Genomic DNA, 25,259 nt, shown 5'->3' with positions numbered 1-25,259 from the left:
AGAGTGTTGTTTCACTGGTGTGGAATAAGGCCCCCAAAGTTGTTTTGTGGCCATTTCATTCCCAGAATATAATTACAAACAACAGTTGCAGACTAAACAGCACCAGATTAACTTGCTCACAAACCACCGGCTCCAACCTAGGAAAGATTCCTGGGAGATACCAAGTCAAGATGCTGACCTGAAGCATCTCCACGGTGGTGGTTTAGTTGTTAAGTCGTGTCCGACTCTTGCAACTCCACGGACCATAGCCCACCAGGCAGCTCTGTCCCTGGGATTTCCCAGGAAAGAATACTGGAGTGGATTGCCATTTCCTTCTTCAGGGGATCTTCCCAACCCAGGGATCGAACCTGGGTCTCCTGCATTGCAGGCAGATTCTATAGCAACTGAGCCACCAGGGAAGTCTGAAGCATCGCCATGCAGGAGCCCAGAACCCAGGAGACACTGGTCCTTGTTTCACAGGCAGTGGGCACATTCATTCCTGCATGAATGTTCAGGCACATTCATATGCTTTCTGCATACCTGCTTCATGCCAGGTGCTGTGTGGGCACCACGTGAGTAGAATAAAATGACTTGTCACTGCCTACTGAGCTTGCAATCTAGAGGAAAACAGTTTATAGCACGTGACGGAACCTTAGATAGAGGGTCACAAAATATTGCCCATAGTTAAACAGGCTACAAACAAGGTGTTAAGGTTTCATAAATCCCTGTAAAAACTTAAATGCATTTTTTAGTAGAGTATAATTGCTTTACAGTGATGTGTTAGTTTCTGCTATACAAAGAAGTAAATCAGCTACATGTATACATATATACCCCCTCGATCTTGGACCTTCCTCCCATATCACTCCACCCTACCCATCTAGGTCATCACAGAGCACCAAGAGCTCCCTGTGCCAGATAGTAGCTTCCCACTAACACAATATTGTAAAGCAATTATACTCCAACAAAACCCCGAATAAATAAAAGCACACAAGATCGACAAAAAAAAAAACTTTTATATAGCCTATGGTTGTCTGTGTTTACTAACTTTATTAAATACCAAATTTTATTTTTAACCAGGTATTTATTTTATGCTAAAATATTTGGGGCTTGGGATGGGGGATGAGGATCGCTTATCAGTTTCAGGGCTTGGAATGTGAGACTTGGATTGCTATTTCAGAAGAACAACTCTTTTTGGAACACGTTATTAATATTTCAGACAGAAAATAAAACTTATCATTTAACAGCAAACCTCAAATGCATCTAACAAGATACCTTGAATGTAATTTGAATTCCAGGTAAAAGTTAACCTAATCCACTGGGGTTGGTAGGGTCACTGGTCTCCTTTTGAAGTTGATGAAAGCGCCAGCAGATGTAACTCAGCCACTGTCCCGCTGTCTGGTCATGCTGGTAATGAGGATCAAAAGTGTGCCGCCCTTCCCGGAGAAATCTGGTAGCTGAACGAGCCTATAAGAAGAATGAGCTGGAAATATTTAGAGTAGATTTGTTGGTACATACAACGCACTTCTAGTCTTGATACTTGATCTTTTTTCAAACAGTATCTGTGTGGATTGTGTCAGGCCTGGGCTGTAGGTGGAGGTAAGGTGAGCTAGATCAGACAGAAGACAAGAGAGAGACCTGCCAAGGTGTGGCAGGTGATCCGGAGGGTGGAACCGGCTGCCTGTGTTCTTATCAGAAATCCTGCAGCAGGCAGGGGAACTGAGGTGAGAGGCAGGAGAACCCAGACACAGGCAGAGTCCCCAGCAGGAACTGAGTTACTGGAAGTCAGGACTTCTCACCAGGAGCAAGGCAGGCTAGAAGACTGAAGCTCCAGAAGGAATAATGAGCAGGGATTGGTTTGACAACCTACTGACCAATCCCAGTTTCTGAAAATTGACTGGTCGTAGAACCTGGTAGGGCTTCTCTTGTGACTCAGACGGTAAAGCATCTGCCCACAATGTGGGATACCTGGGTTCAATCCCTGGGTTGGAAAGATCCCCTGGAGAAGGAAATGGCAACCCACTCCAGTACTCTTGCCTGAAAAATTCCATGGACTGAGGAGCCTGGTAGGCTACAGTCCATGAGGTCAAGGACCTGGTAGGGCTGAGGATGCTCAGTGGCCTTGAGGTGGAGTTTTGAAGGATTCTAAAGCAGGAAGTCAGGCTGACTCTTCAAGATTAGCTCAAGAAAACTTCACTTACATTTGCTCACTGTCTGTTCTCTTTCATCCATTAGGAAGGTAATTTTCAACCTTGACAGCACATTACATTAAAATCAGGCCAGGAACTTTTTGAAAATACTGACTCTATTTTAGACTATTGTCCAGGCCAGTTAAAACAGAGTCTGCTGGACTGAGCCTGAGCATAGGTTTGTTTTTGTTTGTTTGTTTAGCTCCTTGGGTAATTCAAGTATGAAACCAGGCTTGTGAATTGTGCATTAGACTGTTCAGTTCAGTTCAGTCACTCAGTCATGTCCAGCTCTTTGTGAACCCATGGACTGCAGCACGCCAGGCTTCCCTGTCCATCGCCAACTCCCGGAACTTGCTCAAATTCATGTCCATCCTACCATCTCTTCCTCTGTCATCCCCTTCTCCTCCTGCCTTCAATCTTTCCCAGCATCAGGGTCTTTTCCAACGAGTCAGTTCTTCGCATCAGGTGGCCAAAGTATTGGAGCATCAGCATCAGTCCTTCCAATGAACATTCAGGACTGATTTACTTTAAGATAGACTGGTTGGATCTCCTTGATATCCAAGGAACTCTCAAGAGTCTTCTCTAACACCACAGTTCAAAAGCATCAGTTCTTTGGTGCTCAGCTTTCTTTATAGTCCAACTCTCACATCCGTACATGACTACTGGAGAAATCATAGCTTTGACTGGACGGACCTTTGTTAGCAGAATAATATCCCTGCTTTTTAATATTCTGTCTAGGTTGGTCATAGCCTTTCTTCCAAGAAGCAATGTCTTTTAATTTCATGGCTACAGTCCCATCTGCAGTGATTTTGGAGCCCTCCAAAATAAAGTCTGTCATTGTTTCCGTTGTTTCCCCATCTGTTTGCCATGAAGTGATGGGACTGGATGCCATGATCTCATTTTTTGAATATTGAATTTTAAGCCAACTTCTTCACTCTCTTCTTTAACTTTCATCAAGAGGCTCTTTAGTTCTTCTTTGCTTTCTGCCATAAGGGTGGTGTCATCTGTGTATTTGAGGTAATTGATATTTCTCCCAGCAATCTTGATTCCAGCTTGTGCTTCCTCCAGCCCAGCATTTCACATGATGTACTCTGCATATAAGTTAAATAGACTTATAAGCATTAGGCTGTGGGCTCCTTCAAAATAGGAATTGTGTTTTCTCTGTGTATGTCAAGAGCCTAGTACTTGGTGTATAGATGAAAAAAATAATGGATGGCTACCATGCTTTGGCAAATGAGTGTGACTCTGTTTTGTAGCCACAGCTTGTAATCCCAACCCTAGTATCTCATAATGAATGTGCAGTTATGAAGAGTGAACTGGGAGAGGTTCAGTGGAGATCCTGATGTGGCACTAAGGTGGTGGGTCAGCGAGCGGTCCACATAGGGGAGCTCAGTATTATTAATGCATGCAGCTGATTGAATTCATTCACTTTTAACGCTTCCGTTCTGTCCCACTCTCCAGGTTTTTAAACACCACCCATGCACACACACAGGCACACACACACACAGGCACACACACAGGCACACACACAGACACACATGTACTCATGCACACCAGTGGAGAAGGACAAAGAATAGAAGCTTATCAAAATGACCCATAATGCAGATGTTAAAGACTAAATTACATGAGAAAATTCTCATATCAAATTATTAAATGTTTGGAAAGATGAATTCCCACTTTTAAATTTTATCCTTTTTTTTAAAAAAAGATTACTACTTGGAGAGGAGAGAAAAGTGGGATAAAGTTCATTTCCAAAAAGTTCACTTTAGTCCTGGACCTCCCTTAACCTATTCACTTACTGGGGGGAGTGGCAAGTCTGGAGGGACCATTAAATGCCACTCCAGTGACTTCTCTGGTCTAGTGATTAAGACTCTGAATTTCTACTACATGGGGGTAGGGTTTGATCCCTGACCAGGGAAGTTCTGCATATTACGAGATGCGGCCAAAAACTAAAATGCCATCCCATGCAACCCAGTATCCCCTTGTGTCCATGTTAAGAATGTGTTTAGGGTTGGGGCAGCTGACTAGAGACAACTCTTCTTAAATCCTTTTCAGACTAGAATCATCTCTTTCATTTTCTGTAGCCAAATCTTCTCTGCTCTTAACTGAATTCTTCATGTTTATTATTAGATTTGAAGGTTGTTTTTGAGAAAAATCTAAGTCCTGACAAATTCTGGTCCACTTTTCTGGCTCAGCTCTGTGGGCAAGTGAGATGGCCTTTCATTCAGATGAGAACATCCATAGAAATTCCTTTACTTTAACAGCAAAACATCTAACTTGCTGCCTGCCCGTTAAATATCAGGACCATTTTGATCATGTTTTAGTCAACTTTAGTGAATGTGGCCCTTTAGTCATGTATGAGTTCAACCATGGATTGACAGCAGCTCAGGGCTTGCAAAAACTCAGGCCGTGGGACATTCTAAAAAGAAAATTTGAGGATGTTGTAGCTGCATCTCTTTCATTCTGACACTGAGCCAGGTTTACCACCATAGGTGTAGCTGTGGACCAGCCTGGGGCCTCTCAGAAACGCTGTCATTACGCTGCTCTTGGTTTTCCTAGAGTATTTATAGAAAGAATCATCCATTTCAGTATCATGTATCTTTTGTAAAATCTCATTAGCATTTTTTGTCCAGGATGTATCAAGCCATTGTTAATTCCTCTAAGATTTTAATGTGTTGGAAAAAATGGTTTTTCCAGATTAATGTGATTACTTTCTTTACCACACAAAGATAATCTACAATCTGATATGTCCTACCTGTTTAGACACAAGAAACTCTGAGCTCATTTTTGTTTTGTCTTCTTTAAATTTTCCAAAGGATGTCTTTTTCTTTTAAACTCTTCACCTTTATTCTTTGTTGTCACAAGTAATTTCTTTCTTTTCCAAAATCCTTTTTTTTCCTCTTTTTTTAAACCCAGAATGCAAGAAGAGGCCACTTTTTTTTCCAAATGCCAAATTCACTTTCATTTTCCATTATACGTATTATTGTAAAACACTTGGTCTGCTAAGTTAGTATTTAAAAACACATCGGACACGACTGAGTGACTTCACTTTCACTCTTCACTTTCATGCATTGGAGAAGGAAATGGCAACCCACTCCAGTGTTCTTGCCTGGAGAATCCCAGGGATGGGGGATCCTGGTTGGGCTGCTATCTGTGGGGTCGCAGAGTCGGACACGACTGAAGTGACTTAGCAGCAGCCGCAGCATTCAAAAAACTATGTTAACAAATTAATTAAAGCTGAACAGTAAAAGAAGACTTTGAATTTAAAAAGCTATATTGAAAGAGTATGAGAGCATTAACATTGTAATTCATGTGACAAATAGGGAAAAAGCTGTAATTTGCTGCTTTAATCATTTTAAGATAAAGTTGTTTTATATTTACACAGTGATACTGTTGAAACCATATTCTTTCTTTGTAAGTTATTTCAGTTAAACATTTTCTAATGAGAATTGTTGTGGGGCAAAGAAATATGCCTAGAAAACTAGTACTTGAATTATTTTCAGTTAATCTGACTTTTTGAAAGTTTGAGATTATGATCACATTCAGAACAATACTTTCAGCCAGTTGACAGCATCATTGTTTGTCAGGGAGGAGACCAAGCTTTGAATTCTAAGCATAAGTAAGAGACCGACTGTGAGTAGAATATTTTCTTTGTTGGTATTTTTATTTCATCTTGTCTGTTTATCAAAATATTGGTGTTGTGCTTAAGCTTTATTAAAACCAGTTCCAATAAAATTGAACACTGCAATTCTAAGCTGACATTTCTCTTTTAAATCCCTTAAGAGTCCAGCCCCTGGCACATGTAAAGATGTACAGGAAATATGGAAGACAAAACCCCTGCCCTATTACCATTTAACCCTGCTCTTGATAAACATGCAACTTTTTGAAAGGTGAAAATTAACCAAACACTCATCTTAATGAGCGTTGATTTTTAAAATAGAAGTATGGAAGAGAGTTTTATTTTTTATTTTTCCCTTTATTTTAATAAATCAACCAATAGCACCCATTATAGCCACAGTTATAAGAACATAAATTGAGGAAATGTTCATGCCTCTCTTTTACCCCCTACAGATACTGTCCGCCATGTCCTGATTTTTTTTGGCCATGTCGAGTCTTAGCTGTGGCTCAGGAGATCTTGCTGTGGTGCAGAGTCTCTAGCTGTGGTGCTCAGGCTCAGCGGTTGCAGTACACGAGCTTAGTTGCCCTGCTCCTAAGGATCTTAGTTCCCCGACCACAGATCAAACCCTCGTTCCCTGCATTGCAAGGCAGATGCAGTGCAACGGTCCAATATCTACTGGACCACCAGGAAGTCCCTACCATGTCCTGATTTGATATGATTAATCAAGAAAAGCTTCATAAATGAGTAAAACTCTCTTAGCTACTCATCGACATTACATCTAATCCCTACTTTTTACTTTGCCCCTCCAGTCAATTACTTAATTTCAAATCATAAATTTTGATCTAAGACTTAAAAAAAACCCACATTGTTTTCTAAAAGCATAAATTACTAAATTTCTTACATTAAAACCCAACTACAACCTAATGATATAAAACTCTTAAAGTGGAAACACACATACTGCCTGGGACTTAAAAAATCTTTGTTTTATCTCATATTGTCACAAAAGATGTCCAAGTACTTTACAAAAATTAATTTTCTGGAATAGTTCAATGAGACATCTCTATACTCAATAACTGAGGTAATTGAGACATCAACCAAGCAGAGTTTTTCTATTCTTCAAGTTACATGGACTTGGGACCAAATCTGGCCATTCAGAAATCTGAAAAAAGTATTGTTTTAAATAGCCAGTTGTTTCATTTACCTGAGAATTTATTGCTAGACCATCAACTATGTAAAATTTTGTATCAAGACTCTTAGATTAAAATTCTCATAAAATAGATGCCACATTTCAGTACACACGTTTCATACACTTCTTGGATACAATATACTTATTTACCTTTTTCTGTGTAACTTGGAGCCACAAGGATCAGCCTTATTTATTGCCCAGTGTTATAATACAGTATGTCTTACAGGGTGAGGAGCTGTTTGTCCTTCTACTAAGTAATGTCTTTGCGCCAGCTTTTTAGTTTTCTGCTTCCTCTCCTGCTGTTGTTCTCCTGATGGTAGTTTCTTACTTCCTTCTCTTGTTCGGATTTAATCTATTGAGAGAAACCAACCAACTAGGCTTGTTAGAATCATCTCAAGTGAAGTACAGGTTCCAAGTGACGGTCTGTGGAATTCTCCAGCGAGTATCCAGGAAGGCCAGTGCGTGGACTTTGTCACAATAGCACTGGCTCTGAGAAGCTTGTCTGCATTACTTCTTGGTCCTGGGTAAAATTCTGGATTGAGTCAAGAGTTATAGTGCAAAGCTTATCCATGGACTTGAGGGAAAAGTCAAACTAATTATATTGTTCATATTCCTTCCATTTTATGACTGCTTTGCCAAAAAGTCACATCTTTCTCTTTAATAAAAAGTCAAGATTCTTAACCTAAGCAATATCTTTTTTCTGTGTAAACTTAAGTCATATCTCCAACATAATAAACAGCAGGCATATGGACGATTCACTTCCTTTTAAAAGAGATTACAAGTAAAACAATGAATGATTAATATGAATAATCTGTCATGCCTCCAAAATAGATATCATGTAAATCACAAAAAAAGGTCCAATCAGCCTCTATTATGTCTCCTTTCCTCTTTAAAACGATTCAGATATTCAAAAAAATTTTCCATTTACACTCTCTGTGATTCAGTCATGCTGTGTACTATATTATTTAAACCTCAGAATTCTTAGGTCTTAGTCCTTTCTTAAGTTTTGATAAGAGCACTTTTTCATTTCTTGTTATACAGCAATGAATTGTAAGAATTAGTCCTGTGTTACTGGGAATAGAAATAAAACATGATCTGCGACTTCCAATGGAGTAGACACAGCCCTTAAAATTAATACATGGGGGACATTTCACTTAAGGAGCCATCAGATCTTTTAAAAGATCCTTATTTCTGTTTATCTATATAGCTAAATGTGAAAATAACCCTTTGTTTTTTAAAAAGTAATTTTTAAAAATCTCCTAGAATTAGTTTTCTCTAAACTTTCCATGTTTTAAGTCACTTTTTGGAGGCTTGTAATTGAAGCATATGCTATTATCAATAAGGACACAATTTAAATTAACCGCCAGGCTTAGGAACCAATGCCTTCATGTCACCAGTCACTCTTTGGGCACTGGTTTTGCCCTTAACTTGGAAGGAGTTCTGGAATTGTTTTTCTCCTGACAAGTTTAACTGAACAATGCAATGGAGAAGAGAAAACTTTTCATCATTTGCGAAGTATTTATTGGAAGTCTTTTTTATGCTTTTCAAAAATTGAAGCTGTACCTTTCTGAAATTAAATATAAAATATTTTTCCTAATGTATGGAAACAAACCAAGTTTAGACTGGTAATAGAATGAGTGGCAATTAAATTGAAGAAGAGCATTAATTAAAAGAAGAGCATTTTACTTTAAATTGGAGTTAGGCATAGATATGGAAGTTTTACATGCTACACAAGCTCTTTGACTCGCTGCACATACACATATACATACTGGCTGCACTGGGCCTCCGTTGTTGCTCAGAGGCTTCTTTTCTGGTGTGCTCAGGCTTCCTCTTGTTGTGGTGCACGGGCTTAGTGGCCTCACAACTTGTGGTATCTTAGTTCCCTGACCAGGTATCGAACCTCTATCCCCTACATTGGAAGGTGGATTCTTAAAACCTCTGGACCACCCAAGAAGTCCCTGAATTGCTATATTGTATGCAGATGTAATTTATTATAACCCTCAGAAATATTAAAATATTAACTTGTTTTCTTTTAAAATACAAAAACTAATCTTGAAACATCTGAATTTCTTGAAATTCATTTCCATTTAAGCTTCTATACTGTTCAATAGCAATCATTTCTAGGTATCTATTGTTCTAACCTAGAATAGCATCTTTAGATTAATTTATGGTTATCTAATCAGCAAAACTTGTTTTCATGGTTTTTTTTTTTATTCTTAAGTGATTTACAAATCTTGAACATGTGAGTAAAGGCAATTCTTCTTATCTCTACCTTTTCTCCTTCAGTTTCCCTTTGGTTTCTTTATCTCTTATCTATCCTTTCTTGATGATTAGTTAGATATGGGTATTATTGAAGCAAAAGTCATGCATTAGGCATTTCCCAGGGCTGCCTTGCCCTTCTTGTTATGGTCAACACAGTCCCCTAACTGTTGTTGTTGTTCAACTCTGACCAAACAGTACCTGTCCATGGTGTTAACAGTACCTAAGAAACATGGTACATTTGCTTAATTCCGTGTTGCAACACAAAGTTGAATTGTAGCAGGATTGTCAGTCACAGTGAGCAGCTGGGACTTTTCACTTGCACAGACTCAAGGCCCTGCTTCGAGGCTAAAGTAAAGAGGTGAGGAATTCTTACTTGATTAACTTTTACCAGGAAATATCAGCACCTTGTTTTTCATCTTCTAGGAACCAAAGAAGTTGTTGTAAGTGTGGATGACAATGGAATCATTTCCTTGAACTTTGAATGTGATCAGATGGCTCCAAGTTCTGAGTTCACCTGGTCCAAAGATTACGTGCCCACGGAGGACTCTCCGAGATTAGAGGTTGAAAGCAAAGGCAACAAGTACGTACCGTTTCAATTGTAACTGTGTGTTTCCTTTTCATGAAAGGAGAGTGAAGTAAGCTATTCTCCATTTCAATTAAGAGAATGAAATCACACATATTTTTATCTGGTAGTGTAAAAAGTGATCACCAGTATAAACCTTAAGAAATAACAATCCTTATAAAGTACTTTTCACATTATTCCATTTAAAATGCTTTCTCATATGTTATCTTATTGTTGACTGAAAAAATGGTGAGAATGACATTTTATTCGGGGCAAAAATGAGGACTATAGCCCACAAGACAGCCTTTCAGATAGCTCTTAGTAACTGCTCCAACAAAGTAGGTAGAGAGGTCAGAACAGATGTGATTTTGTTGAAGGGGGAAGTGAGCAGTCAAGCACATGTTTTGGCAGAAGCTTGCTGCTAGTCATAAGGAGCAGATGTTAATGACTTTAGTGCTTCTCGAGATATGAGAAGGTGCAAGAAATTGTTGTTCAGTCACTAAGTCATGTCTGACTCTTTGCGACCACACGAACTGCAGCACACCAGGCTCCTCTGTCCTCCAGTATCTCTTGGAGTTTGCCCAAACTCGTGTCCATAGAGTCAGTGATGCCATACAACCATCTCATCCTTTCTTTCACTTAGAAGTTGAGCTCATAACATCTTCTAAAAAACACCCAACTATCTGAAGTCCTGTTCTGCCAGTTTTTCCCAGAGCGTAGAGTGCCTCATTCCTGATCTCTGCCCTGAACTCCTTTCAGGGTGTGTTGAAGGTCAGCAACTGCAGTGGCCAGTGGCTTCATCTTTGTAGAGGCAGATGGCAAGCAACAGGTTTTAGTTGGCATCATTCATGATGCAAGAAAAGCTTTGATTGGCATTAAAGTGAACGTTAAAGATGATTCTCATTATTCTACGAGATTTTGAAATCTTAAAGTAATGGTGAGGATCCTTATGGGGAAATGGGTAAGGAAGAACTTGCTGATTCAAGTTCTGGCAAATTAAATGGATTAGGTATAATCTGTTCTGGTTTTTCACCACCACTTGTGAGAGACACAATACTGCCCTGGAACAAACTCCATAGGAGAGAGAAGCATGGGAGAGGTGATCTCAAGTCACAGCTTTACCAGGAGCCCAGCTTTACCAGGAGCCACTGTGTGACCTGGGGCAGCTTTTAATTCCATGGACCTCCAGTTTCTTTCTCTGTAAAACAGAAGAAGTAAAGGGGATTAATTTTATGATCTGCTACTTCCTTCAAACTCAAGATTTTGAGTTTTTTAAATTTCGTCTTACTTATCAAGCTTTGTATCTTTATATTGCCAACCAGATTACATTACATTTGGTAAAACACAATATTCCTAAGTATTATTTCTATTACAAAAAAATCCAATATATCCCAAAATAAAAGAAAGAAGTAGTAATTTTGTTGGAGAACAGCAAGGAAATACTCTATATAATTAAGACATTCTGCTGTCACTGTGCTGTAAGATCCTTTAAGTAAAACATAATTTTGGTCAAAGGAAAGACAATCAAACTGGAACTATTTCTTCCATGACTAACTTGACAAACATATAAATGTTCAGATGACCTTAGACACTGACCAGCTATGTGACTCACAAAAGTTAGAAAACAAACTGAACTAGACCATTGACCCATACATTCATTCCACAAGTATTTATTAAGCACATATTATGTGCCAGATAAGGTATGGATGCTGGAGGTCACAACAGTGAGCAAAACAGATCTCATCCCTAAAGACACAAAGTGCAGGCATATTGTCAATGAAGTAGGCAATACCGATGCCATTTAATAACCTCCAAAATGGGAAGTGCCAGGGATGACATAACAGGGGCATTGGGTGGTTCTGCCCTGTGAAGGAAAGGATTTTCAGGCTGCCCAGCAAGGGTTGATCAGCTGAAAATCTCTTTACTTGGGATATGCATTGATATGCATCGTGGCTTGGGGATGGGAGATCGGTACCATCTCCCTGTCCCATCACCATCACCCCATGGGAGGAGGTCAGGAAAGCCTTCCCAGAAGCAGCAAGAGGGGGTGAGCATTAGGTCAGCAAGGCAGATGGAGCACATGCTCCACATGATGGGAGCAGCATGTACAGATGGCTGGAGACAGGGCAGGGCACAGCCCCCAGGCCCTACACAGCCTCGCTTCTTATAAAACATTCTGTTCTGAAGGACGAAAATGACCTTCAAAGACCTTGGGACGGAAGACTTGGGCATTTACTCCTGCGATGTCACAGACACTGATGGAATAGCGTCGAGCTACTTGATAGATGAGGAAGGTAGGTCAAAATCAGTTCATTCATGAGTCAACTCCTGCTTTGACTTCTCAGTGGTTCTCCAGGATTAAGTGACTTCTGTTTTAGCAGTTCAAGCTGTAATTGTTCTCATTTTCTCCCTACAGAATTGAAACGTTTGCTTGCTCTCAGCCAAGAACACAAGTTCCCAAGTAAGTGTCCACAGTACACTCAGAGTTCAGCCATGGCACTAAACGACTCTGACAGGATCAAGAGAGGACACTCTCTTGAGAACATGTAATGGAACATACACTGGTAGCTGCTGACGCACTTTCCAAAGGCGCTGATTTAGCTTTCCCGTTGTTCTCCAGAAGTACAAAGAACAGTGACAAGAGCACATCCCGTGCTCTGCTAGGGAGAGCACTGTCAGGTTAGGGGGTGTAACAGCTGGGTAACTGCATTCTTCATCTTTTGCTACATATTTTGGAATATTACATATATGTATACACACACATATTGGAGAAGGCAATGGTACCCCACTCCAGTACTCTTGCCTGGAAAATCCCATGGATGGAGAAGCCTGGTAGGCTGCAGTCCATGGGGTTGCTGAGTTGGAAACGACTGAGCGACTTCACTTTCACTTTGCACTTTCATACACTGGAGAAGGACATGGTAACCCACTCCAGTGTTCTTGCCTGGAGAATCCCAGGGACGGGACAGCCTAGCAGGCTGCCGCTGTCTATGGAGTCGCACAGAGTCGGACACGACTGAAGCGACTTAGCAGCAGCAGCATACACACATATATATATATATCTTCTAGACATAGTAATTTGTACATCTTTTAGGCAAACAGCTCTTTCTAAACAATTTAATGTTAGTGTTTAATAGAAGAACCATACCTCTAAATAAAGACAATCTAAAAACAGTACCCTATGGGTGTCTCTGATGGCTTGTCTGCCAATGCAGGGAACCCTGGTCTGATCCCTGGGTTGCAAAGATCCCCAGGAGAAGGAAATGGCAACCCACTCCAGTATTCTTGCCTGGGAAATCCTTTGAATAGAGAAGCCTGGTGGGCTACAGCCCATGGGGTTGCAAGAGAGTCAGATATGACCTAGCGACTAAACAACGACAACAAAGACAGTACCTTCCATTTTAAATTCCTGGAAAATAATATAAAGATGCCTTGATCAGAGTAAGAATCTCTCTGAACTATCATCAAACCCTTCAATGAAGCACTACCTACATAAAAGATTAATTTCCACAGTTGACACCCAAGAGAAGAGAAAGAAGTCTGAAACAATACTTGGAAAGTTCCACTGACCTGGTTGGATCTCTTAACATTGGTACCCACTGGCCAAAGCAGTGAAGCATCTGAAAAGTTACACTCTGAAAAAATAGAGTGATAGCATCACTCATTCTTTTAATTCAGAAATTTTGTCTTCCTTCCTTAATCCCTAAGATAAAATTTCTTCACTAATACAGGAGTTTCAGGGACCCAGGAAACCATAACCTGACCCCAAACTGTAGGCAAAACGTTGTATGTTGTATGTTTGCACATTTCTAGGGAGAGGACATCCAGCTTTCCTGAAATTCTCAGCAGAGCTGTGATTAAAAAACAAAGCTCTAAAACCAGTGGTCTGACCTCTTCACATTCCCAAAGAATACATGACGTGCTTCATGGTGTGGCTGGGTGCTGGTGACTACTGGCCTCAGCTAGAATGTTTGCAAAACCAGCTTTATTCGGCAGAGCACAGTGGGGTGCCTGTGGGCTGAGGGTGCTGGACGCAGGCTTCTGAATTCTAGGGGAGAACCACTTCTCTTCTGTAAGCTTATTAACCATAAAACTGGAAAAGTAATACCATGAATGGTGTCTTAAAAGCTATTTCTTTTTAAATTGTAAGAGTAGAGGTTGACCTGGACTCTCTTTGTTCTGTGCTCTGTGAACCTGAGCAACTCACCCCAACTTCCCCAAGGTCTTAGTTTCTTTTCCAGGAATGGCTATTATAATCATTAACAGCCCCCATCATATAGAGGTGCTGTGAGAGACAATCAACAGGGCATTGATCCTTGAACTCTTCAGGGAAAATATAAATACTGAAACAGAGCAGTGATCGAGACAAACCCACTTGCAGAAGAGTTGTCTGCCAACTATACATATATCCTCCCTTTCTGTTCCCTGTGCTGTGAGGCGGGGGAATGGAAGACAGAGTCACGGTGCCCAGCACAGCCGGAGCCTGTGAACGCTCCCACTGTCTATCATGCAAAACAGAAAGAGCAGCACCCACTAATCTAGTTAGTCAGGCAGTAAACATTGACCAAGTGTCTAGGCAACAGCTGCTCCTAACAATGTTTGCATTTAGCTTAAAGGATGGAGAGGAGAGAAGTTAGGGTGTTACCATAGAATTGGAGGCGCCCAGGCTCCCTGCTGTCCAGTGATCATATGGACTTGCAGGTAGTAACTGCCTGCTGTCCCTGTCATTTATGCTGAGATATTTTATTCTACATGAGCATCAACACTGGTTGCTGGCTGTAAGAGAGAGGGGAGCAGCACACTCAGGGACCCTTCTATTAGAGACCAAGTGTGGTGTTTTGGGTCAGCTCAGAGAAAACCCAAGGATGCAGTAAAAACTCTGATGTGAAAGCATAACTCTCCCAACCAAAGGGAGCTTCTGTGAGCCCCTTGAAGCAGCATTTAAATATCACAGCTTCAGTTCCTTTCATTTGCTGTTGGATCAGGCAGGTCACTCTGTGAATGTCTTCAGAGATGTGATGACAGGGTCAAAGCAGCATATCCAATTTCTCAATTTATATCCACTTCTTTGTATATGTTGATGCATAATTAAGTCATCTTGAGATTTTGTAAGGTCTTAAATGGTCTCCTTCCTTTCAGAGTGTAATAAAAGAGTGTGGTATTTCTTTATTCCAGGACACAGTAAATTCTATTTTAAGCTGTTTTCAAAAATATTTTGAAAACCACTAAACATATGCCTTAAGCCTACAAATAACAGATATTTTGCTGGAGCAAATTAACTGCCAGAGAAAAGAGCCTAAGGAAATTTAGGGCTGAGCAGAAGGAAAAAAATATATATATAAAGCTAAAAATAGAAAATAACCTAGCCTGTCTTGCCAGTTATGATACTAAATTGCAGTGTAGAAAGTCAGTGTATTGAATATATATCTGTGTATGTATATATATATATATATATATATATAAAATATACACATATATATATTCATGGTATGTGGGGGAGGGAAGATATATTTCAGTATCAGCAATGTCCTGCATGCCTCTTGCCTTTTGAGATGAACTGCATTCTGTCTGTGGAATGTGTGTCTTTCTAAAAAAATCCACTTTCATGTAAAAAAACAAAGTCTGCATAATATTTTTTTTATTTGTAGACACTGGTTATTGTCCCACTTGTATATGTACATTTGTATATATGCTCCACGTGTGCAGATATGCACAAGCACATATACACAAATTATATCTATTTGGTATGTCCTCTTAGGTGTAAATATATTTTACAATTGGTTATAGGGTGTTGTTTAAACAACTGGAGGAAGAGTCACCAAAATATTAATAGTCACTCTTACAGAGTACCTATTTACATGCTGTTCATAGGGTGCTTAAATGGAATGTGTTATTTAAACTCCTCAGTGACCTTAAAAGGGTCATTAAGTACTGTGGTGATCTAATTTTAGAGATGAAGAAAGTGAGGCTCAGAGAGGTTGAGTAACTAGACCCAAAGGACACAGCAGGTACCCGGGTGGTCTGACACTAACCAGGACATGGACTGTTTCTGTGTGTGCACCTGCCCAGTGAACCCTGGCAGCCCGTGCTCCCCAGATGATGTCTGTATTACTCAGGGCAGTGAGCATTAAGGGCTCTGGAGGCTTCCGGGAGAGCGTGTCCCTGCCACCTACCCCCACACACTGGGCTTCTTCGTAACTGCATCACTCGTGTATGAGAGTCCCTGGAATGAGATCACACTTCTCTGGAAGAGACTCTACTCTCTACTCCCCTTGAGACTTACTTGCAGCAAGCAGGAGCATGCTGCTCCTGGGAGCAGGGAGAAGGCTTAGCCCTGCTCTCACCACCCTGGGTTCTGTTCTTGATCTGTTCTTGCTGGAAAACCACTAGTGTTCTTCAGAGTGGATGGCCGGGACCAAGAGATCACTAAGTAGAGGGAATAACCCTGATCTCAGCTCTGCCACCTGGTTATGTTACTAAGCTTTCCTGAGTTTTGTCATCAGTAAAATCAGGGGATAAAGAGAACTCGCCTTTCTTGAGCACCAGTGGTTATTTGCAGTGGCTCCCTGCATTCTGGTACCATAAGCACTCTGGGTGGCCTGTGAGGCAGGTAATAGCCATGTCAGCAGGTGAAGAACACAGGGTTTCAGGAGGAGGTGACTGTGCTCAATCGAGGTGTGACATCAGAGCCCATCTCTGGCCACAGTAGATGATGTCTGAGCCTCCTTCCAGCTCTGCATAGAATGACTCTACAACTGACGTTCACATGAGTACGGAATAGTGCAAAGGAAAGGCATCCTTGAAGCTTAAAAAGGGTAGTTTTAGAGAAATGATGCAATAAACTTGTTTACAAAATACAAACAGACTCACAGACTTAGAGAACAAACATAGTTGGGGGAGAGGGTGGAGGGATAGTTAGCTTGGGATTGATGTGTACACACTGCTATATTTAAAGTGAATAACCAACAGGTCCTACTGTATAGCACAGGGAACTCTTCTCAATGTTAGGTAGCAACCTAAATGAGAGAAGTATTTGAAAAAGAATAGATTCATGTATATGTATAACTGAATCACTTTACTGTACACCTGAAATTACCACAGCATTGTTATTCAACTAAAACATAAAATTAAAAAAGAAAAGGATAGTTTTGCTATAAAGACATATTAATGTACATCTGGTAAATCTTATACCAAGCTTATAATTACTTATAATTTAAAACATAGCATATGCTAAAATTTTAAGATATGTTCAAGAATTTAAACATATCTTTAAATTTTGAGATGTGTTTAAGAATAGTTGAGAGAAAGCAAAGGGTGGTTTTCCCTGATAAAAGTGAAGGACTACAAAACTTTGAGAAACAATCATCCTTTTCCAGAAAGCATGTCTAGGAATCACCTCTGATATAGATCTTTTGGCTGGAGAAGTCTTTGTAGAGAACATTTTCAAGTTACAAGAAATTCAGAAGCTGATATTGAGAGATGTCAGCCAACTTTTAAAAATTTCATTCATGTTCAAATGGCTTAAGATATACAGGTGTAAATCAGAGATATTTTATCAGTTCAGTTTAGTTCAGTCGCTCAGTCATGACCGACTCTTTGCGATCCCATGAATGGCAGCACGCCAGGCCTCCCTGTCCATCACCAACTCCCGGAGTTCACTCAAACTCATGTCCATCGAGTCAGTGATGCCATCCAGCCATCTCATCCTCTGTCGTCCCCTTCTCCTCCTGCCCCCAATCCCTCCCAGCATCAGAGTCTTTTCCAATGAGTCAACTCTTTGCATAGGTGGCCAAAGTATTGGAGTTTCAGCTTTAGCATCAGTCCTTCCAAAGAACCCCCAAGACTGATCTCCTTTAGAATGGATTGGTTGGATCTCCTTGCAGTCCAAGGGACTCTCAACAGTCTTCTCCAATACCACAGTTCAAAAGCACCAGTCCTTCAGTGCTCAGCTTTCTTCACAGTCCAACTCTCACATTCATACATGACCACTGGAAAAACCATAGCCTTGACTAGACGGACCTTTGTTGGCAGAGTAATGTCTCTGCTTTTGAATATGCTGTCTAGGTTGGTCATAACTTTTCTTCCAAGGAGTATCTTTTAATTTCATGGCTGCAATCACCATTTGCAGTGATTTTGGAACCCCAAAAAATAAAGTTTGACACTATTTCTGCTGTTTCCCCATCTATTTCCCATGAAGTGATGGGACCAGATGCCATGATCTTCGTTTTCTGAATGTTGAGCTTTAAGCCAACTTTTTCACTCTCCTCTTTCACTTTCATCAAGAGGCTTTTTAGTTCCTCTTCACTTTCTGCCATAAGGGTCTGCATATCTGAGGTTATTGAGATTTCTCCCAGCAATCTTGATTCCAGCTTGTACTTCATCCAGCCCAGCGTTTCTCATGATGTTCTCTGCATACAAGTTAAATAAGCAGGGTGACAATATACAGCCTTGACATACTCCTTTCCTGATTTGGAACCAGTCTGTAGTTCCATGTCCAGTTCTAACTGTTGCTTCCTGAATCTGCATATAGGTTTCTCAAGAGGCAGGTCAGGTGGTCTGGTATTCCCATCTCTTTCAGAATTTTCCACAGTTTATTGAGATATTTTATAGTTCCTTACTTTCTATGTGCAGTAAACCATACTTTATTTTAATATAGCTTCTTGATCATGACTTGCTTATTTGCACCTGAAAAATTTTGCTTAATCTAAGAACTTAAACAAACTGGTATACCATTGGGATGGATAGACTTTAAATGACAAGCTAATTCATCTTACATATGTAGCAAAATAAATTCTTTCTTAAGATTCATTTCTTAAACAGCTTAAAGAACCTCCAAATTGAGTTACATTGTTGAAAAAATAAAACTTAACTCTTTTCCAAATATTTTAAGGAAAGTATATATAATTATATACTGTAATTAAATCATTGCATGTTTGAGCAGGAAAATATCCTGGCCAATGAGGACATTTGGTTCAATTCCATCCATTTACAGAGGAGGCAGGTAAGGCCCAGAGATGGAAAATGAACTGCCTGCCATCACAATTCATTAGCAGCTGACCTTGCCCTACAGGGAACAGTTCTGGAGTCTTCATCACACTGTTATTGTCCCTAAATAATCCTAACCATACCAGGTAATCACAATGGTATGATCACTCACCTAGAGCCAGACATCCTGGAATTTGTAGTCAAGTGGGCCTTAGGAAGCATCACTATGAACAAAGCTAGTGGAGGTGATAGAATTCCAGTTGAGCTATTTCAAATCTTAAAAGATGATGCTGTGAAAGTGCTGTACTCAATATGTCAGCAAATTTGGAAAACTCAGCAGTGGCCACAGGACTGGAAAAGATCAGTTTTCATTTTAATCCCCAAGAAAGGCAATGCCAAAGAATGCTCAAAATGCTCAAACTACCACACAATTGCACTCATCTCACATGCTAGTAAAGTAATGCTCAAAATTCTCCAAGCCAGGCTTCAGCAATACATGAACCGTGAACTTCCAGATGTTCAAGCTGGATTTAAAAAAGGCAGAGGAACCAGAGATCAAATCGCCAACATCCATTGGATCATCAAAAAAAGCAAGAGAGTTCCAGAAAAACATCTTCTTCTAATTTATTGACTACTCCAAAGCCTTTAACTCTGTGGATCACAACAAGATGGGGAAAATTCTTTAAGAGATGGGAATACCACACCACCTGACCTGCCTCTTGAGAAACCTACATGCAGGTCGGGAAGCAACAGTTAGAACTGGACATGGAACAACAGACTGGTTCCAAATCGGGAAAGGAGTACGTCAAGGCTGTATATTGTTGCCCTTATTTAACTTGTATGCAGAGAACATCATGAGAAATGCTGGGCTGGATGAAGCACAAGCTGGAATCAATATTGCCAGGAGAAATATCAATAACCTCAGATATGCAGAAGACACCACCCTTATGGCAGAAATCGAAGAAGAACTAAAGAGCCTCTTGATGAAAGTGAAAGAGGAGAGTTGGCTTAAAACTTTTAAGTTGGCTTAAAAAATTGGCTTAAAACTCAACATTCAGAAAACTAAGATCATGACATCTGGTCCCATCACTTCATGGCAAATAGATGGGAAAACAATGGAAACAGTGACAGACTTTATTTTTGGGGGCTCCAGAATCACTGCAGATGGTGACTACAGCCATGAAATTAAAAGACACTTGCTCCTTGGAAGAAAAGTTATGACCAGCCTAGATAGTATATTAAAAAGCAGAGACATTACTTTGCCAACAAAGGTCTATCTAGTCAAGGCTATGGTTTTTCCAGTAGTCATGTATGGATGTGAGAGTTGGACTACAAAGAAAGCTGAGCACTGAAGAATTGATGGTTTTAAACTGTGGTGTTGGAGAAGACTGTTGAGAGTCCCTTGGACTGCAAGGAGATCCAACCAGTCCATCCTAAAGGAAATCAGTCCTGAGTATTCATTGGAAGGACTGATGCTGAAGCTGAAACTTCAATACTTTGGCCACGTGATGTGAAGAACTGACTCATTGGAAAAGACCCTGATGCTGGGAAAGATTGAAGGGGGAAGGAGAGGGGGACAACAGAGGCTGAGATGGTTGGATGGCATCACCGACTCAATGGACATGAGTTTGAATAAACTATGGGAGTTGGTGATGGACACGGAGGCCTGGCATGCTGCAGTCCATGGGGTCACAAAGCGTTGGACCCAACTGAGCGACTGAACTAAACTGAACTGAATCCTAACCAAAGCTAACCGTAGAAAGTCACAAAGGTTAGCTAAGTGATCCTAGGAGGTAAGGCCATCTCTGTCATTTTTAGTACGACATCTATGATGGTCAGGATGAGAGCCCAGTTCTACTGCCCATCCATAGCAAGTTTTCCTACAGCGCTCTCACTCCTCCACTTCACAAGAACAAGGTGCCATGTCACTACTTCTATTGTTTTCCACTTGTTGAAAAAATCTATACAATACAATTGGTCATCAATCAATATAATTACATCTCTTATTTTATTTTTCACAGCGGTCCCAGTTAAATCAGAATTGGCAGTAGAAATTTTGGAGAAAGGCCAGGTCCGGTTCTGGATGCAGGCTGAGAAGCTGTCTGCCAATGCCAAAGTCAACTACATATTTAACGAAAAGGAGATTTTTGAAGGGCCGGTGGGTTTTATACGTTTTAGATTTTTTAACATATTGTTATAGGATGTCTAATAGGGCTGGGAAAGCCCTATTAGAATGCACATAAGTTGTAATAAAAACCACTGAACGTGGGGTGGGAGGTTTAAATCATTTCACAAGTGGGAAATGAGAAAGGAAATACAGATTGATTATATCATATTACCCAAGTGAAATGGGGATCTAAAAACAACTTTTTGATAACATTTTGTGATTTGGGGTAATGAAACTTTAGTTATATTTAAAAAAGTAAATGTCAGACTTTTAATAATCAATTCTGGTCAAGGTCAGAGATTCCACATATTTTGATTTTTCTGGAATCAGGATTTTGAAACCGTTCATTAAAGTGTTAACAAGGAATTTTATTAGATTATGATACTTTGGAGTTTGTGTGTTTATTTTACATGGCTTGTTATCATCCTATCTATCTCACATATTTCCTTTCTTTTCCTTTTTACACTGAAGAAATATAAGATGCATATTGACCGAAACACTGGTATAATTGAAATGTTTATGGAAAAACTACAGGATGAGGATGAAGGCACATATACCTTCCAGGTTCAAGACGGAAGAGCAACTGGCCATTCTACCCTTGTTCTCATTGGAGATGGTGAGAGTTCTGTGGAACATTATCTGAAAGCCTTTGCTACTTCCTTCAATGTAAATACCCCACCACAGGAAAGTAGTCACGTGGGAGAAGCAGGAATTATTTCTTGATTGGATTCCAGTGTTCCAGTATTATAGCTAATACTTTCCATAGTACTTTATTTCCTAGAAATGAGAAGTTAATTTAAAAGGACACCAAAGTTATCACTGGCTCACAGGCAGGACTGCACTTAAATTATCTCATGTATAAACAAGTAGTTATTACTAAAATTCTCCAGGGAAGGATACTATAATACAACCCAGACTGGATTATGTCTCAGGAACTATGAAACTCTCTTGTAATGTGTACCTGCTTTAAATTACTTAAATGAAGAAGAAAAATATGCATGAGTAGAGCATGTCAAATCAGTTAATCATCCATTACAACTTGGTTGTATGGCAGCTGTTATAAGCCAGTGTGGAAATCACCAAGATTTAAAATGTAGTATTTAATAAAGCAATGGAAACGCTGGCCAGGTCTCTACATTTGCAGTAGCCAAAGCTATTTGACCGTTTCCTGACTTCATGACCTTGAACAAGTTTCTTAGCCTTCCTAAGCCTTTTTCTTCATCTATAAATAATGAAAACAAATAGGGTGGTCTGATGTGAGTGTTATAATAATGAATGTAAATAACAGCACAGTGACTGGCATGTACACTTTTACCGCCCAACTCTATTTCATATTTCTTTGTTTTTCGATTTTCAGTTTATAAAAAGCTCCAGAAAGAAGCCGAATTCCAGCGTCAAGAATGGATCAGGAAACAAGGTAAAAGTAGGCAGTAAATAAAGAGAAAATCTTCAGTTTCTTGAACAAAATATTCTAAGGTTATTTCCATAACAAACTAAAATGAATATTATTGCCTTGTTAATAATGTCCTGATAAATAAAAGTAATTGAAAATATTTATCATTACAAATGATTAAAATATTACACATTTTATTACACATTTTAAAATATTTTAAAACTAAATCTTTAATTTCAAAAATTTCACTTTAAACATAAATCAACTTAGAACTTAAGAATGAGTTTGGATTTTTGCATTCATGATTAACATTGCTGCTTGCTGATGTCATTAAAATTTTATAGGTCCACATTTCGCTGAGTATTTGAGCTGGGAAGTGACTGGTGAATGTAATGTACTATTAAAATGCAAGGTAAGAAGTAAATAAATTTTTAATAATTTGGTACAAAGAGAATAAAGATAAAATAGAATGTGAGAAGAAAAGGAAGATCAATTTCTTATCTCCTCCATTCTTACCTCCTCTTATCTCTCATCATTTGCACCAAAATGATAAGTGATATGCCCTTACTGTTGAATGTTACTGTAATCGTTGGTTGGTAAGAAATATTTAAAATAATATAAAACAATATAAAAATATGGAAAGTCAAGATGATTGTTTTAATTAATCACACATGCCCTAGTTAATAAAAAGAGACTTTTTTTTTATTAAGACTTTTTTTTAAAAAAAGCAGTTTTAGGTTCAGGGCAAAATTTAAGGGAAAGGTACACAGATTTCCCACTTAGCATTGTCCCTATAAGTGCGTAGCCTCCTTCATTATCAACATGCCCACCAAAATGGTACAAGTGTTACAACTGATGAACCCACATGGACACATCATCATCCAAAGTCCATAGTTTACATTCTGATTCACTCTGTGAGTTTGCACAAACATATAAAAACCTGTATCCATCATTATTGTATCATACGGAATATTTTCACTGCCCCCAAAAAGCCTTGTGCGCTGCCTGCGCATCCCTCACTAGCCCTCCCCCTACACCTGCTGCCCCGCACTTTGCAGCACGTGGGATCTTAGTTCCTCAACCAGGGATCAAATCTGCATCCCCTGCATTGGAAGATGGGTTCTTAATTGCTGGACCACCAGGGAAGTCCCTGAAACTGTTTTCTTGATTTGTATGAAGTCTTTACTTTTTCATACAGTCTAAATTATACAAGAAAATATGAATATACTCTCCCTCATAAGAAATTCTAACATCATGGATAAAGCTTAAGATCCCTTTAAGCACATGAAGTCATTTAGCCCATTTGAAATTTGTGAGATGATGTATGGATATAGGATTTAAATGAATTTCCTAAAAATTGCTAAGCGACTAATTTATTAAACCATACTTGATGGATGCTAACTAAACTTACTGCAGCGATCATTTTGCAAAAATGCATATATCAAATCATTATGTTGTATACACTAGACATATGCAATATTATATCAATTATATCTCAATAAAATTGGAAAAATATTTAATTTAAAAGATTGCTTAACCGTATTTCCCCTTCGCATTTATTTGAAAAGCTTCATTTATCTTACAAAAGTAGTTAGTTATAGATAGGGGCTTCTACATTCTGATACCTTGATAAAGTCATTTGTTTTTGTGACACAGACTATTATTTTAATCTAATGGGATTTGTCTTCCTTCAGATTTTAAATTTTTATATTTTACTTAAGTCTGTATGTTAGTTTGTATGCTTCTATGCTTTCTTCTGGAGAAGGAAATGGCAACCTACTCCAATATTCTTGCCTGGAGAATCCCATGGATGGAGGAAACTGGCGGGCTACAGTCCATGGGGTCACAAAGAGTTGGACACGACTGAGCGACTTCACTTTCACTTTCTTTCATGCTTTCTTGTCCATGAGATGATTTTAAAGTCTGTTTTTTTCTGCTGGAAATAAAGATGCTATTGATTTACTTTTATTCTTTTGTATCTATTTTATTCTAAACTCTAACAGTTAAAACAGCTTTCAGTTGATTTCTCTTGAAATCTTTACTTTTTCTTATATCCAATGCTGCATTAAGAATTATTTAATTTCATAAGAATAGCATTCCTTTATCTTGAGAAGTATAACTACTATTTTTCTCCTAGGTGGCGAATATTAAGAAAGAGACTAGTATTGTATGGTACAAAGATGATAGGGAGATTTCAGTGGATGAAAAGCATGACTTTAAGGATGGCATATGTACCCTCCTTATAACAGAGGTAGGTGACTATAAATATAAAATGCAGCGTATTACTTCTGTACCCCATGTTCTTCCAAAATACAGAGACTAGATTATGTGTTCCTTTGCCCTGGGCATAGATCCTTGCCCTGACGTCACCCAAAAAGCAAGCAGTAAAGACACAAAGCTTCTCTCACTTTGTGATAAGTGAGGGTTTGTCAGACATCCAAACAGTGTTGGCAGGACACACAACTCTTGCCTCTCTGAGCTAGTTTTTCTCATAGATGGGTGAGTGGCAGGGCGGTTAAGCAAATTGTTCTTTGTTTGCTCTTCAGCTTCAACTTGTTCCCTAAAGGTACAGAGACATTCAAACATAGTATTTATTTCTGTATAGGTTTTTATTTACTTTTTGTCTAAAAGAAGCTGCCTTTCAAATACATGTGCTCATTAGTTTTTAAAATGAAGGCAGAGCAAAGGGTGAGGACTTTAAGCCTCAAGTCAATTGTCACCTTAGAGGGTGAAAACTCGGGGCTGCTGGCTAGCCAGTTTTGATGGATAGTCCCTCTGGGAACTGGTCATTGCTCACATGGCTGAATGCTTGTTCAGTGTGTTTTGATGGCAGTTCTATAAATCATGGGCCCTGAAAAATGCAAATGCCATATCCTGAGGCTACAACAAGCTGCAATCTGGTGTATCTCTTCTCCCCTTA

At 39.4% G+C, this 25,259-nt stretch overlaps 1 protein-coding gene across 2 annotated transcripts in view; it reads left to right on the top strand.

The window, feature by feature from the left end:
- The window catches only part of MYOM1 (myomesin 1), a 122,330-nt gene that overhangs the window by 81,912 nt on the left and 15,159 nt on the right, over positions 1–25,259 (top strand). For both annotated transcript variants that reach the window (XM_027525783.1, XM_027525784.1), the window contains 8 exons: positions 9,656–9,812; positions 11,982–12,088; positions 12,211–12,255; positions 20,801–20,937; positions 21,418–21,562; positions 22,304–22,363; positions 22,684–22,751; positions 24,477–24,590. In XM_027525783.1, coding sequence (XP_027381584.1) covers positions 9,656–9,812; positions 11,982–12,088; positions 12,211–12,255; positions 20,801–20,937; positions 21,418–21,562; positions 22,304–22,363; positions 22,684–22,751; positions 24,477–24,590 — 833 coding nt within the window. The remainder of the gene's footprint in view (positions 1–9,655; positions 9,813–11,981; positions 12,089–12,210; positions 12,256–20,800; positions 20,938–21,417; positions 21,563–22,303; positions 22,364–22,683; positions 22,752–24,476; positions 24,591–25,259) is intronic.

Source organism: Bos indicus x Bos taurus, chromosome 24, assembly GCF_003369695.1.
Source record: "Bos indicus x Bos taurus breed Angus x Brahman F1 hybrid chromosome 24, Bos_hybrid_MaternalHap_v2.0, whole genome shotgun sequence".
Lineage (NCBI taxonomy): Eukaryota > Metazoa > Chordata > Mammalia > Artiodactyla > Bovidae > Bos > Bos indicus x Bos taurus.
Note: the sequence above shows the minus strand (reverse complement) of the source record. Positions and strands in the feature narration are given on the sequence as shown.